This window comes from Dipodomys merriami, unplaced genomic scaffold (assembly GCF_024711535.1).
Source record: "Dipodomys merriami isolate MVZ:Mamm:240054 unplaced genomic scaffold, mDipMer1.0.p SCAF_11, whole genome shotgun sequence".
Classification (NCBI taxonomy): Eukaryota; Metazoa; Chordata; class Mammalia; order Rodentia; family Heteromyidae; genus Dipodomys; species Dipodomys merriami.
Window position 1 is genome coordinate 35,255,950 of NW_027202382.1, and position 12,429 is coordinate 35,268,378.

General features: G+C 45.9%; 1 protein-coding gene across 7 annotated transcripts in view; it reads right to left on the reverse strand.

The window, feature by feature from the left end:
• Positions 1 to 12,429, reverse strand: part of Cdk5rap2 (CDK5 regulatory subunit associated protein 2) — a 178,326-nt gene that overhangs the window by 68,621 nt on the left and 97,276 nt on the right. For all 7 annotated transcript variants that reach the window (XR_011369981.1, XM_070012605.1, XM_070012584.1 and 4 more), the window contains exons 16-19: positions 11,145 to 11,275; positions 9,519 to 9,628; positions 7,605 to 7,733; positions 597 to 692 (exon numbers count right to left, since the gene is read on the reverse strand). Coding sequence is in view for 6 of the 7 variants with exons in the window: in XM_070012605.1 (XP_069868706.1) it covers positions 597 to 692; positions 7,605 to 7,733; positions 9,519 to 9,628; positions 11,145 to 11,275 (466 nt within the window). In the remaining variant the exon portion in view is untranslated. The remainder of the gene's footprint in view (positions 1 to 596; positions 693 to 7,604; positions 7,734 to 9,518; positions 9,629 to 11,144; positions 11,276 to 12,429) is intronic.

A 12,429-nucleotide genomic window follows, 5' to 3' on the forward strand; every position in this document is an offset into this window, starting at 1 on the left:
CTGAATACCCAAAATGACAAACAGGTACCCCCAGCTTCCACTGCATCCAGTTGTGAAGTTCTTAATGTTTCTAAAGACTGTATACTCCAAATGTTCAACAGGAAGGCGAATGGAAGAGCATTCTATGGGAACAGGAGTAAATGCTCCCAATCCCCAGATGACATCCACCTTGCTTCCAGATTAGGACTCCCAAAGGACTGCTTGACACTACTGAGGTCCCCTATACTGCAATCAAATCCTCCGAGAGTTCGAGACAGTATACACACAAGGGTTCTTGTGCCAGTTCTGTCACCGACTTACTCAGTGCCTGGAATAAACATCTCCCCTCACAGGCCTGTTTCTAATTAATAAAATGCACAGGCTCCATTAGATAGCAAAACATCTGTCCTAACCCAATATCCAATCCCTATTAGTATTTTTATTTGCAACTGCATTAGTTCTCATGTTTCAGGACTTCTGACTTCCACTGGCATACAGCAAGCACTCAATACAAGTGGAATGAGCAAAAACCCACTGGACCCTTTCCAGATAGAACACCGTACCAGCTAGGCACTGAAGGGAGCACATGGAATAGGAGAAAACTGCCATGTTCATACCTCATTACTCTGCTGCAATCGCTGGTCACTCTGGAAATTGTTCTCGCCATCCTCTTCAATTTTGATCATGTCCTCGTCCTCCTTGCTAGCCAGAAGCTATGTGGAGCATGGAATGGTGTGAAAATGCAACCCAAAAACAGTGTGCAGCATGAATATGCATGAGTACGTCAATGATGTCTTTTATCCAAAATGCAGAACAAAAACACAAACAAACAAAAAAAAAGAGGCAGAAAGAAACAAATGCCAAAGCCAGGAAATAAAAATTAACCAAAGTTAGAGAGGCTGGTTCTAACAAATCACACACAGCTGCCTGGGATCAAGCATAATTTAAGGACAAGATTTCCCAAGAAATAACTAACGGCATTTCCCTGGTCCTGGCGTGGTCTTTCTGCACGGCCGTAAATTGAATACGCAGTCTGTTGTGCTGCTGCCATTTCTGCCTTTGCTAAATCCACTTTTGGATTATATAAAAGTAACAAGATTTTGGGAAATAGCTTTTGATGGAATTGAAAATATCAAACAGCAAAAAAAAAGGGCAGTAAATGAAATTTATGGTGTGCCCAATTTATTCATCACTTCCCCTTATTTAGCCAGGGCATAAACCTCTTGTTAGACTGTCACACATCAGAGATGGACAGTCCTGGCAACTCTGCCATTTTGCTGACAAAAAGTCCTCATGGCTAATGAGAAGAGTATCAGGCTTGCCTGATGATAACTTGATGCTTTTAGAAATGAAGGACAGTTATTTACAGCAACTACATAAATCTCAAGTGCTTTAAAGAAGCATAAATCGCTAAGCTTCTTTCTGTATTCTACCTTCTCCAGAACGGACAATATAAAGTTCTCAAGCTAGCAGGAGCTCAGCTCTCCACAACAGCAGAAATTCTAGTCATGGGACATCTTGATTAACCAAGTACAAAATAGCAGTAAGGGTAGCCATGCCCAGGAAGGAAGACAAAGCTGTTTCCAAACCTTATGGTGCCAAGGAAGCAGTTAGCTCTGCACTGAACAGGTTAAAGCCACAGAATGCCGGCTCACTTGTGGGTCAGCTGTACATAGGAGATAGTTATGGTTTCATATCAACAGTTGGATTCTATGAGTTCCAAGGTTCAGTCAATTACACCCACAACTCTCCCAGCCCAGTTCAAATTCTTCTGATCTTCCTCTTAGAGGAAAAATCTTGTTTTGTCAGAAGAAAAGTAAAACGAAGCCAGCCAACTTTAGAATGTCATTTTGTAGAAAGGTCTAAAGGTCAGAACATATGCAACCTATCACATGCAAATGTGAATCAGGATCAAAGAGAACCAATGCCCCTCCTGCCCCAGCCCTGTCAGAGACTGAGTACAGCAGACATGCATGATGCTTTGATGCTACAACACATGGTCATCCTCTTTACTGGCTTCTTCCCTTGTTATTAAAACATTCTCAAGTGACATAGACCAACTAGGACTTACCAAATTCATTGTTAAAAGTATAAAAATAATAAACCACACGGGAAAAAATGGTAATTTCCCCCCTCTCTCAGCCTGCTTTTTAATAATAGCTGGCAGAAACACAGCAGTGGCCATTTCTTATGAAACACAACTCGAGAATTCTATTCCAAGACATTTAACCAAGGAAAACAAGGCATGTCCACACAAAGCCCGCTGTGTGAATGTTCACATTACCTTTACCTGTGTCTACTGACAGCAGAATGAATAAACAAACTATATGTACGCGCACACACACATATATAGATACAGATATAGACACAGATATTTATGCAGAGGAACTACTGACTGGCTGAATGGTATATGCCGAGTGAAAAAAGGCTATATAAAAGAGAATAGTGTATGATAACATTTATACAAAAGTCTAATACAAGCTAGGTGTGGTGGTATACACCTATAATCCCCGCTACTTAGTAGAGACAGAAAGATGGCAGAAAGATATGAGGCCAGCCCAGGCAAAAAGTTAGTGAGAGTCTATCTCAAAAACAGAAAAGTAGCCGTGTGCGGTGGTACATATCTGTAATCCAAGCTACTTGGGAGGTGAACGTTGGACTATTTGGGGGGCTTTTCTTCCTTTGCAAACTCTAAGACCAGTTACACCGTACAAAAAAGCTCTGTTTCTCCTCTGGTGTCCTAAGACAAAAGACGTGTGTATGCTTTTCATCATTCTCCCCACAAGGACCACTGTCCACCTGAGCTCTCTTGGCAGCTGGATCCTCCTTCCTAGGGATGCCACATCATGACTGTGGTGATGGCAGGCAGTAACAACTCTTGAGGACCAGAAGACAGTAAGGTTTGAGGTCCCTTCCCACAGGTGGTGATCCTGACCTTTTGAAGAGGGACTCTTTTCCAGAGAAACAACATTCATTCCTTTTCACTCTCTGGTTCTTCCTGAGTCAGGCTGGTGGCGGTGTTACCTCCTAAGGGAGAGAGAAGACTACAAGAGGCAGGGCTAGCTGTTGCTGGCTGTACGCAGGGGTACAGAGCTCTGGTAAGTGATCTCTTGTTAGCAGCTCAGGTACCACCCTACAGCTGGCCCTGGATGACAAGGTTATTGATGAAAGACCAATCCCTTGCAGATGAAGCTCGGGGCACCATCTCTATATAGCTTATCAGTGGTATAAAAGCTGCCACTACTGCCACTACTTTTTATGTGTCCATTAAAAAATGATTGAACATTAAAAACAAAGTATGTGGCTGGGTGCTGGTGGCTCACACCTGTAATCCTAGCTACTCAGGAGGCTGAGATCTGAGGTTTGCTGTTTGAAGCCAGCCCAGGCAGAGAAGTCCCTGTGAGACGCTTACCTCCAATTAACCCCTCAATAACTGGAAATAGAGCTGTGGCTCAAAGAGCACTAGCCTTGAGCAAAAGAGCTCAGGGAAAACGCGTACACACTGAGTTTAAGCCCCACAACCACACCCTCTCCCCACAACACACACACACACGCACACACACGCATGCACACACGCACACACACACACACACACACACACACACACACACACACACAGTATGGGGATGTTTGCCTTAAAATTCTGTTAAATCTGCATTTTTCATAATAAATTGTCAGGGGGGAGTTTCATCTTTTCAGTTTGGTTTGATTTTGCCTTATTTTCTTGGGATCGAACCCAGGGCCTTGTGCAAAGCAGGAAAGTACTGTACCCCCCAACCCTCTCCGAGCTTTTTTATTCTTTAAGGTCCTCCCTAAGTCCCCAGCAGCCTGGTCATTAAGCTCTTTCCCTCTCCAAGCCTCTGGAAAGTGTCACTACAACAAGTTATCTGAATGACCCATCAAGGTCTTGAAGACCTTCTAGTCCAGGAGGTAAAACCCACAGGGGGTGAGGCAGGAAGTGTGCAGAAGCCCCACCCTACCACTATGGACTAGAGACAGCTCCTCAACACACAAGTGGAAATCTACCAAGTATCCAAGTCATTCTGCCTTTCCAGAGCCACAGCCACCCCATCACTCCACACTCTGAAGCAAACGCTAACCTCACCTTCTCCTTACCTCTGCTGACTTCGTCCAAATCAAAATGAACTGTTTCCAGCAGGGGTCAGATCAATGCTGCGGACACAGCAACACCCCTAATGTTATGTGTGACTTAGCAATTTTCAAAGGTAAAGGCGCAAGATGTCAAAGAGCTAGGAGTCACAGTGCCTAGGCAAGTTCAGCCACACCTCCCTGTGCCCGCCAGTTCTTCCATTTCCCTCGTGGCTCACGCCCTCTCTCCTCTGCTCGCTCTCAGATCACCCTGTCCCTCTCACTCTCATGAACTCCTTGGAAATGCTGCTGTGTATCTTTCTTTCCTGTGCTCTAAGGATGCGACACCTCCCTCTGCAGAACTAACTTCCCTACTAACTTCCCTGAAGGTAAGCTGGACACTAGTCTCTGTGACACATAGACATAGTAGGGCCATGTCTGTCCTCAGTTTCCCCATCAGAACCTGCTGCCCCCGAAAACACTGCTGAAAGAACAAGGAATGAAGAAGGATGTTTTCAGAATGAGAACTGGAGCCAAGCAGTTCTCAGGGCTCCCCCCACTCTTGCTACTCAAAGAAAGACCCTCAGAAGAGCGGAGCAGCGTGACCTTGAGCTTGTCAGACCTGTGGGCGATCCAGGCCTGGGCTGACTACAAACACAAAACCTGCATCCTTCCAAGATCACAGGAAATCCTCACATCCCTTCAACTTTAGAAGTGCCCAGTGCCCAGGTGTTGAGGCAACTGAGCAGAGCCAGTTGTCTGTCACCAACTTACTAAAAGAAAAAAAAAAAATAGCTGTGTTTCCATGAGTGCCTACTACAGGCCAGGCACCATGCCAGGGGATTTGTAAGTCATGGAAAACTCATGATAACTTAGGAAGCTGAATTGATACAAAGCTCCTCTTTTTAAGGAGATTAAATCTAGTCTGACAAGGCAGACTTTATCCTGCTCTTCAGAGTACTCAAACAGCACCCTCTGCTTCTGCACCATTACTGTCCACTACAGTCACACAAGATCTACTGCTTGTTCAACATGATGACTCTACACAGATCTGAGCTCCGTTATGTTCCCTTATCCATGTTTTTTCTCCCGAACAAAATGTAGTCCCAACCTTCTAGCCATCTAAGAATGACAACAATCAGGCCAGGAATAACAGTGGCCAGTCCTTGCGCTAGTCCCGCCTCTCACACACCCCATCACCTGGCGGTGGCAGGTGCCCAGACTGCTCACAACACACTGTCCACGCTCACCACCCTGACCTACCCTGAACGACCCTCCACACCTCCTTTACAGCAAGTAACGGCCATCAAGTAAGTACAAGGTTGGGGCCATGCACCTCCCACCACACAGCACAGTCATCTGAAAAAAGACAGGACAAAGTCTGCTGGGAACCCTGAACTACTTCTGCCCCTTTTAAAATTAGAAGCTGTTAGGGGAAAGTATCTGAAAGTAAGTGTTATGTGTATCGCAAATCTATATCTGTCCTTTGACCTAGTAATTATACACCTGAGAATATAGTCTAAGGGAAAATATCCTAGGCTCAGAGAAAGACTGTAATAAAGACCCTTAGTATGTGATTTGTTAAAAAGTGAATCACTTGAAATGAAATTTTCCAACTAGAGTAAGGCTATGATAGCAGAAGATGCCCTGACTTTAGGACAACTGAAGAAAACAGAACACACACCTGTACTACAATGTAAGTGCACAGGACAAGTCCAAATTGTGAACTGTGTCTGTTTTAAAGTGATGGAACCAGAGGGTCTTTATTTTTTGCGTTTTCTGAATTTAAAAACACAAAATATATTTGTTTTTCCTCAATCTCCCTCCTCTTCTGATTTATGAGACCCAAGAGATGCACCACCATGCCCAGCCCCTGCTCAGCAAGCCCTGCTTCTCAGCAGCGGCCGTGGACAACAGAAGAGCTCTGGTCTGTTTCTGCCTGTTTGTTTCTGGCAGCAGGAGACCCACATGCCCTCCTTGAACAGCAGGCCTCTTCTGCCGTTCCCCCTCTACCACCTCTCCACAGTTGCCCTCTCCTCCTCCATTCTGAACTGCAGTGAGCACGCCATCTTCCCATGCAGATCTTCCGATCACTGTGCTGGAAAGCACAAAGCTATTCGCAGGGAACATCAAATTGAAGTGCAATCTGACAAATGACTCAAATCAGAATCGGCTGGTATTAAGATCTCAGAGTGGGCAGAGGAAAAAGCCAGTGTGCTTCAAAGGACAGAACGGGACATTTAACAAAGGGCAAATGAACAAACGAAATTCGCCATTTACGACTCAAGCGGAGTTGGGGAGGAACAAGTTGCTTATTCAAACTGCTGCCTCAGAGGAAGCAAACCAGGAGACTTGTTTCTCCCTAAGTGGCTTGCAGTTACTCTTGGTTTTCAAAATTATCTGGAGCCCTGGAGGCCAAGATCAATAATAATCCCTGACTCGAAGAGAGCAGATGGCTAGAGCGCAGCGTAAATACCTCTGAGCAGCTCCCACTCTGGAGGTGGGAGGAGCCAGCTGGAGGCTGACAAACCTTTCCCAAGAAATGATATGACGCCAGACATGAACCCGCACTCAGCCGGTGCTCCTGGCTGAGTTCAAGACAACCCAACCAGGCTTTCTTCTGCACCTACGGTGAGAACAGCCACAGGCTTCAGAGACAGTGCGCCTGCACACAGGACACGCCTCTTCCTGGGAGGTAGGCCAGTGACAGCTAAAGGGAGAGACAGTATGATCTTCCCTTCCTCACTAGCACAACTCCAGGGCTTAACCTGGGCAGCACCCACTACACACGAGGCTCAGAGATGACACATCGCAAAGATCAGTACTGAGACCCAGAAATCATCAGGGTGAGTCTCCACACAGGGTATGTATACAGCTGTGTTCCAATGCTGATGGACTGATTAGGACTGCATCTACCTTGGCCAAATTATCCAGATGACATGGCCCCTCTCCAGGTCCCTGTGAGACCACACCTCTTTTCTACATGTGCTTTCTGTAGCATCAATCCCAGGGCTGGGTTACAGTCAAAAGGACAACAAAGGCAGGTATATCTATAATCCTAATTACTCAGGTAAATGATGGTTCAAAGCCAGCCTAGGGAAAAAGTTAGTGAGACCCTATCGCAACAACAAACCAAGTGTGGTGATTCATGACTATAATTTGAGCTATGCATCTGACAGGTAGTAAGATGATGGTCTAAGGTTGGGCCTGGGCAAAACAAGACACTTACATGAAAAATAACTACAGCAAAAAGGGGTTGGAGACATAGATCGTATGGTAGAATGTTGCAAGCATTAAATCCCAGGGTTCAAATTCCAGTACTGCCCCCCAAAAGCCTCACAACACACCAAACATGGAGACATGGCTGGAACCAGAGGAGGCCTGCACACAGACCTGCTGGCCAAACCAGGGTCCCGGCATCCCATGGCACGACAAAGGGAATTTCAGTCAGAGACAAGCTCCAGGACAGATGCAGCCCTGAGAGAGAAAAGAGCTGCTTTGTCTTTGCAATTAGATGACCACAGGTTTCTTCTTACCTCTGTCTGTTGTGTGGACTCAAGTCTGCCATTTCCCTGAACACCCATGCAGGAGATGTCAAAAATGGTTTTCTTCAAGTGCTGGTTGTCTGTGTATAATTCCTTCACGAGCTGTATGAGGTCACTGACCTGGGAGAAAAGGAGCCACTTCTGTAACTGCCGCCAGTGGGCCACCCCTACCCAAAGTCGCAGCTGCCCCCAGCTGTACACAGGGTTCCTACAGCAAGTCACCAGACTCGTGGGCACAGCACATTGAGGTGTTCAGCTCTTTCAGGCTCAGTTAGTGGCAGCCCATACCACCCACACTCCAGGGGAGCCCTCCAGAGAAAAACTCCAGGGCTGAAGTTCCCACAACTGTGTCAGAGCCTTATGTAACCACACAGAGCTCCTTCTTTGTACACCTATCTAACATTGTTGGTAAGAATGAGTTGTCCATCAGAAAGTAACATATAATTACTAAAATGCTCGTGGAAGCTTTAAGCAATCACTCCCTGCAAAAATGCTGACTAGGAGGACAGGCTAGGGTACCTGTCCCATCTTCCAAGATGGAACATGGGACATGAAGAAGCTGACTACCTCAGCTGGGATGCCTGGAGAAGCACCTAAGAAATAACAAGGGGAAAGCATCAGAGCATATGGGGCGGGAGGCTGACCCCAGAAGAGCCAGGTCCTGGGCTCAGGATCCCCCAGGTGCAATCCCCAGACTCCAGCTAGAGCCCTCCTTCAGGCAGAGGCCTTGCTAGGCTGCACAGGCAATCTACAGACACTCTGGTCTCCTGAAACTTCAAACTCTGAGAATTTTCCAAACACACCTTAATTGGGACAAACATTAGCCCTGGGATGAAGTGGAAAATCCCACCCTGACGACACATGGTAGATGTTCAATACATCAAAATATGAACAAAAAATTTATCAGTACTCAAGAAAGACACAGACGAGACATTCATTCTGATCTACAGTGCTTATCAAGTGCATTACCTGCCACCCTGGCCCAGCCTAATCTGTCTGAGCAGGTGCTACCATCATCCCCACTGTCTACATCTTCAAAATTGACACTGCCGCAAGGCTCTTCACCCTGCTGGTCCCCAAATACAGTGTTTCTTGCTATTTCTTATCTCTTTGCCTTATAGAGACTGTGTTCTCTCTGCAGAGAAAACCTTCTACCTAAACAAACTCATATTCATTCTTCAAAACCTGGATCTGTTGAGAAGCTTCTCTCAACTAAGCAAGGGATGATCTTCTCTTCTGCTACCTCAAAACTTTGAACAGCCGCCTACAGCATCCCTTGTGCTCCATGTTGAAACTATCTGTTTTCATGTTTTTGTCTTCTGTGTCAGAATGTGAACTACTTCATGACAGAATCTCAGTCCCACACATAGGATAATTTTATAATAAATTACATTTCCTATTCTTAACAATGGTTGTTCTTAGAACCATGAAACCAAATCATGATTAGCAAACTGAAAAGCTTAGTTTAAAAATAGGTGTACCAATGAAACTGGGAACTATATGCATTCAAAAACCACCTGCTGGCTCCTTCTCTGTGTCCCAGGTACAGAGGCATCAGGAATAAATAGGGCCTAAGTGACCAGATAATGACCAATCACAGAAGGACATCAATCTGGATCAGAAGCAGAGGAGAGATGGATGTCCCAAGGAAAGGTGGTTGGCTGCTCTCAGACGACCGTCAGAAGAAGAGCAGGCCTGGGCTGAGGGCTCTAGCCTGGGCAGGATGATCAGCCCTGGGGGGGAGAGGGGAAGAAGAGAGGTCTTGCCAGGCAGCACACAGAAGAGCAGAGCAGCAGGGAAGAGGAGAAGAAATACCTTTCAGAGCCTCACACCTCAGAGATCAGGAACGCAAGAGTCAACAAACAACAACAGAAACAAAAAGCACAAAAGTTAATAGGTCAATACCTTTCTCTTAAGTTCTTCTTGAGAAAAACGCTCCACTTGAAACCGATCGGGTTCTTCAAGGCAAATACTTAGATAAGATGTTTGATCGCTATAAAATGAAAATGGTTCCTCTGTTCCAAAATAAGATAAGAAGGTAGAGAGGGAGGAGAAAAAGAGTATCAGCAACAGCCTTCCAAGCCCAATACCAGTGCAATCCCCTTAAAACAGGGCAAGGGGCAGGAAAACACACAGGGAGTTTAAGCACCACCTTCAGAGAAAAAGAAGCAATTTTCTCTGCTCTACAGGCTGATATACCAATGTCGGCTTCATCTTGGGCTGCAAGTTTTCTCTGTGGCCAATTCTGACTTATGATTTGTCTATCAAATGCTGAGACAGGAGGCCATTATGATTGGTACAAGCAAATAGTGACTTCAGTTTAAATGAGCAAGTGATTCTGTTTAGGTGAAAATACAGAAAAATCAGAATTCAAGGCAAACAGCTGTATTTTCCTGACCCAAAGCCCTCATGGGAAGCAGGCAGAGTTAAAAACCTGCTTGCTGGGCTGGGAAGGTGGCTCAGTGGTAGAGCGCTTGCCTTGCATGCCTGAGGCCCTGGGTTCGATTCCTCAGCACCACATAAAGCAAAAAGGAAAAAGCCGGAAGTGGTGCTGTGGCTCAAGTGGTAGAGCGCTAGCCTTGAGCTGAAGAGCTGAGGGACAGTGCCCAGGCCCAGAGTTCAGGCCCCACGACCGGACCCAAAAAAAAAAAAAAACAAAAAAAACCTGCTTGCTGAAGCCAGACAGAGGGTCCCAGCCACCACACACCACATTCTAATCATGGAGGAAGAAGTAGAGCGGATATTCACACTCACACATGCCATTTTATTTAACAAACACGGGTAAGTACTGGTGTGTTTCCAGTATAGGGTGGAGTAACTGAGAGCCCTGGATCTCAAAGGCACGTACCCCTGGCTCAGATCTGGGCAAATCAACCCACCCCACCTCCAGCCCACCTTCTTTACCTGTAAAGTTAGGTTGATACCTACTCAACCTAGCAGGACTTCTATAAGGATCCCAGGTGTTGAGACAGAACTTAGTGCTGTGCCTTGGATACAGTAGATACCAAAGAAACACCAAACCACTGCTTTCCCCAGTTCCCCCCCCCCCCCCCCCCCCCGTGCCAGGCACTGCACAAGAGCTACAGAAAGATAAGACACCAACCCAGACTGCAAGAGGCTCAACATCTAGCAAGGGAGGGAGCCACTGTGATGGGCACAGTGGCCATCCCACAGACCTGCAGCCTGCAGCTCCTTGGATGAGTCTGCAAGGCTAAGAACAATGTTTCAACATGCAATCTGGCCACAGGTCTGTGCAGTAGGCTGAGCCCACTCAATGATGGTTATTTACCACACAAAGGGACTGCGAGTTCCTGAGGTTTTCTAGACAGGAAACAGCAGGGGCGGCCAGGAAACAATCCTGCCACAGACCTGCTGAAAAACCAATAGTTCACCAGGCCCCTCAACTAGAAAGGCTGAAGCGAGGCTGAATAAGACTAGATGAGCCACCTTCAAAAGAGTTCTAGGAATCACTTCAGACAAGGCCCTCCATGTAGAAACTCCAAAGGGAAATACATGGAAGGGAGTGTGTACCTTCTCGCCTCCGAATTTCGCTGATCTGTTCCTCCAGGGCCTTTTGCAAATTCCGATGTGCGAGCACATCCTGCTCCAGCTGCTTCCGCAAGGCAAAAATGTGGCCTAACTCAGCCTGCAGGTTGTTGACACTTGGTAAAACAAGACAGCAGAAATGTAATACAGACTGTTGGTACTTTAAGAAGCAAAGCCCAGTAAGCCTTCTGTGATGTTTATGTCACTTGTGCTATTTCTAGTAACAAAAGTAAACATGTGCTTATTATAGAAACATTAAAATGTAACAGTATAAACAGAACACAAATTACCATGATTCCACAGCCAGCTAACATCCCAGACACTGTATTCCCCCTCCAACTTTTTCTCTAAAATCTTTCACAGGGTGCAAATGACATTAGGTGTGCAATGTGGAACTCTTGCCTTTCTTGGCTTAAGTATTTCCCACATTTCCGAAAATTATTTGCAATCATTTTAATGATTAAATGAGATGAATGTTTCACCGTTTGTTTCAACTCATCCCCCAGTCCCACAGTTTTGATACGACTATAACTAGGTGGGAATTCCCTAATTCTCCAGAATATTCCCACTATTTTGGGATGTCTTGAGAAGGCTGGTATGGAAGGTAAGATTCTCCAGAGCTAGGGCATCACCTGGCACTCCAAATCCAGAAAGAAACATATGGGATTTCTGTGTTTCCATTAAAGAGGCCATATGGGAGATAAGACAGACAAGAGGAAGAAAGAAAAAAATGCACGGAGGAAGATGATGATTCTACAGTTAAGACACTGATCTAGGGGCAACACAACTCCACTGCAGTGTATTCCCAATGTGAATGGATTTTTTTTATTTTTTTTTATTTTTTTTTTTTGGGGTCCGGTCGTGGGGCCTGAACTCTGGGCCTGGCGCTGTCCCTCAGCTCTTCAGCTCAAGGCTAGCGCTCTACCACTTGAGCCACAGTGCCACTTCCGGCTTTTTTCTTTTTGCTTATGTGGTGCTGAGGAATCGAACCCAGGGCCTCATGCATGCAAGGCAAGTGCTCTACCACTGAGCCACCTTCCCAGCTGTGAATGGATTTTTATTCTGGAAGGAGAGACATCAACGTGGTACAGTTCTTAGCTGTATAGACAGCTTGTGTGGAACCAGAGGCCAAGATGCAAGGAGGCCATGAAAATGTGGGCCCAGCCTCCTCCCAGATCTTCATTAATCATTGAAGCCTGATGGGTCCTGCTCAACAGAAGTTATACAGTTTCTGACAACAGAAATGTTGTGTCTCTGCCCTGTCTAATAC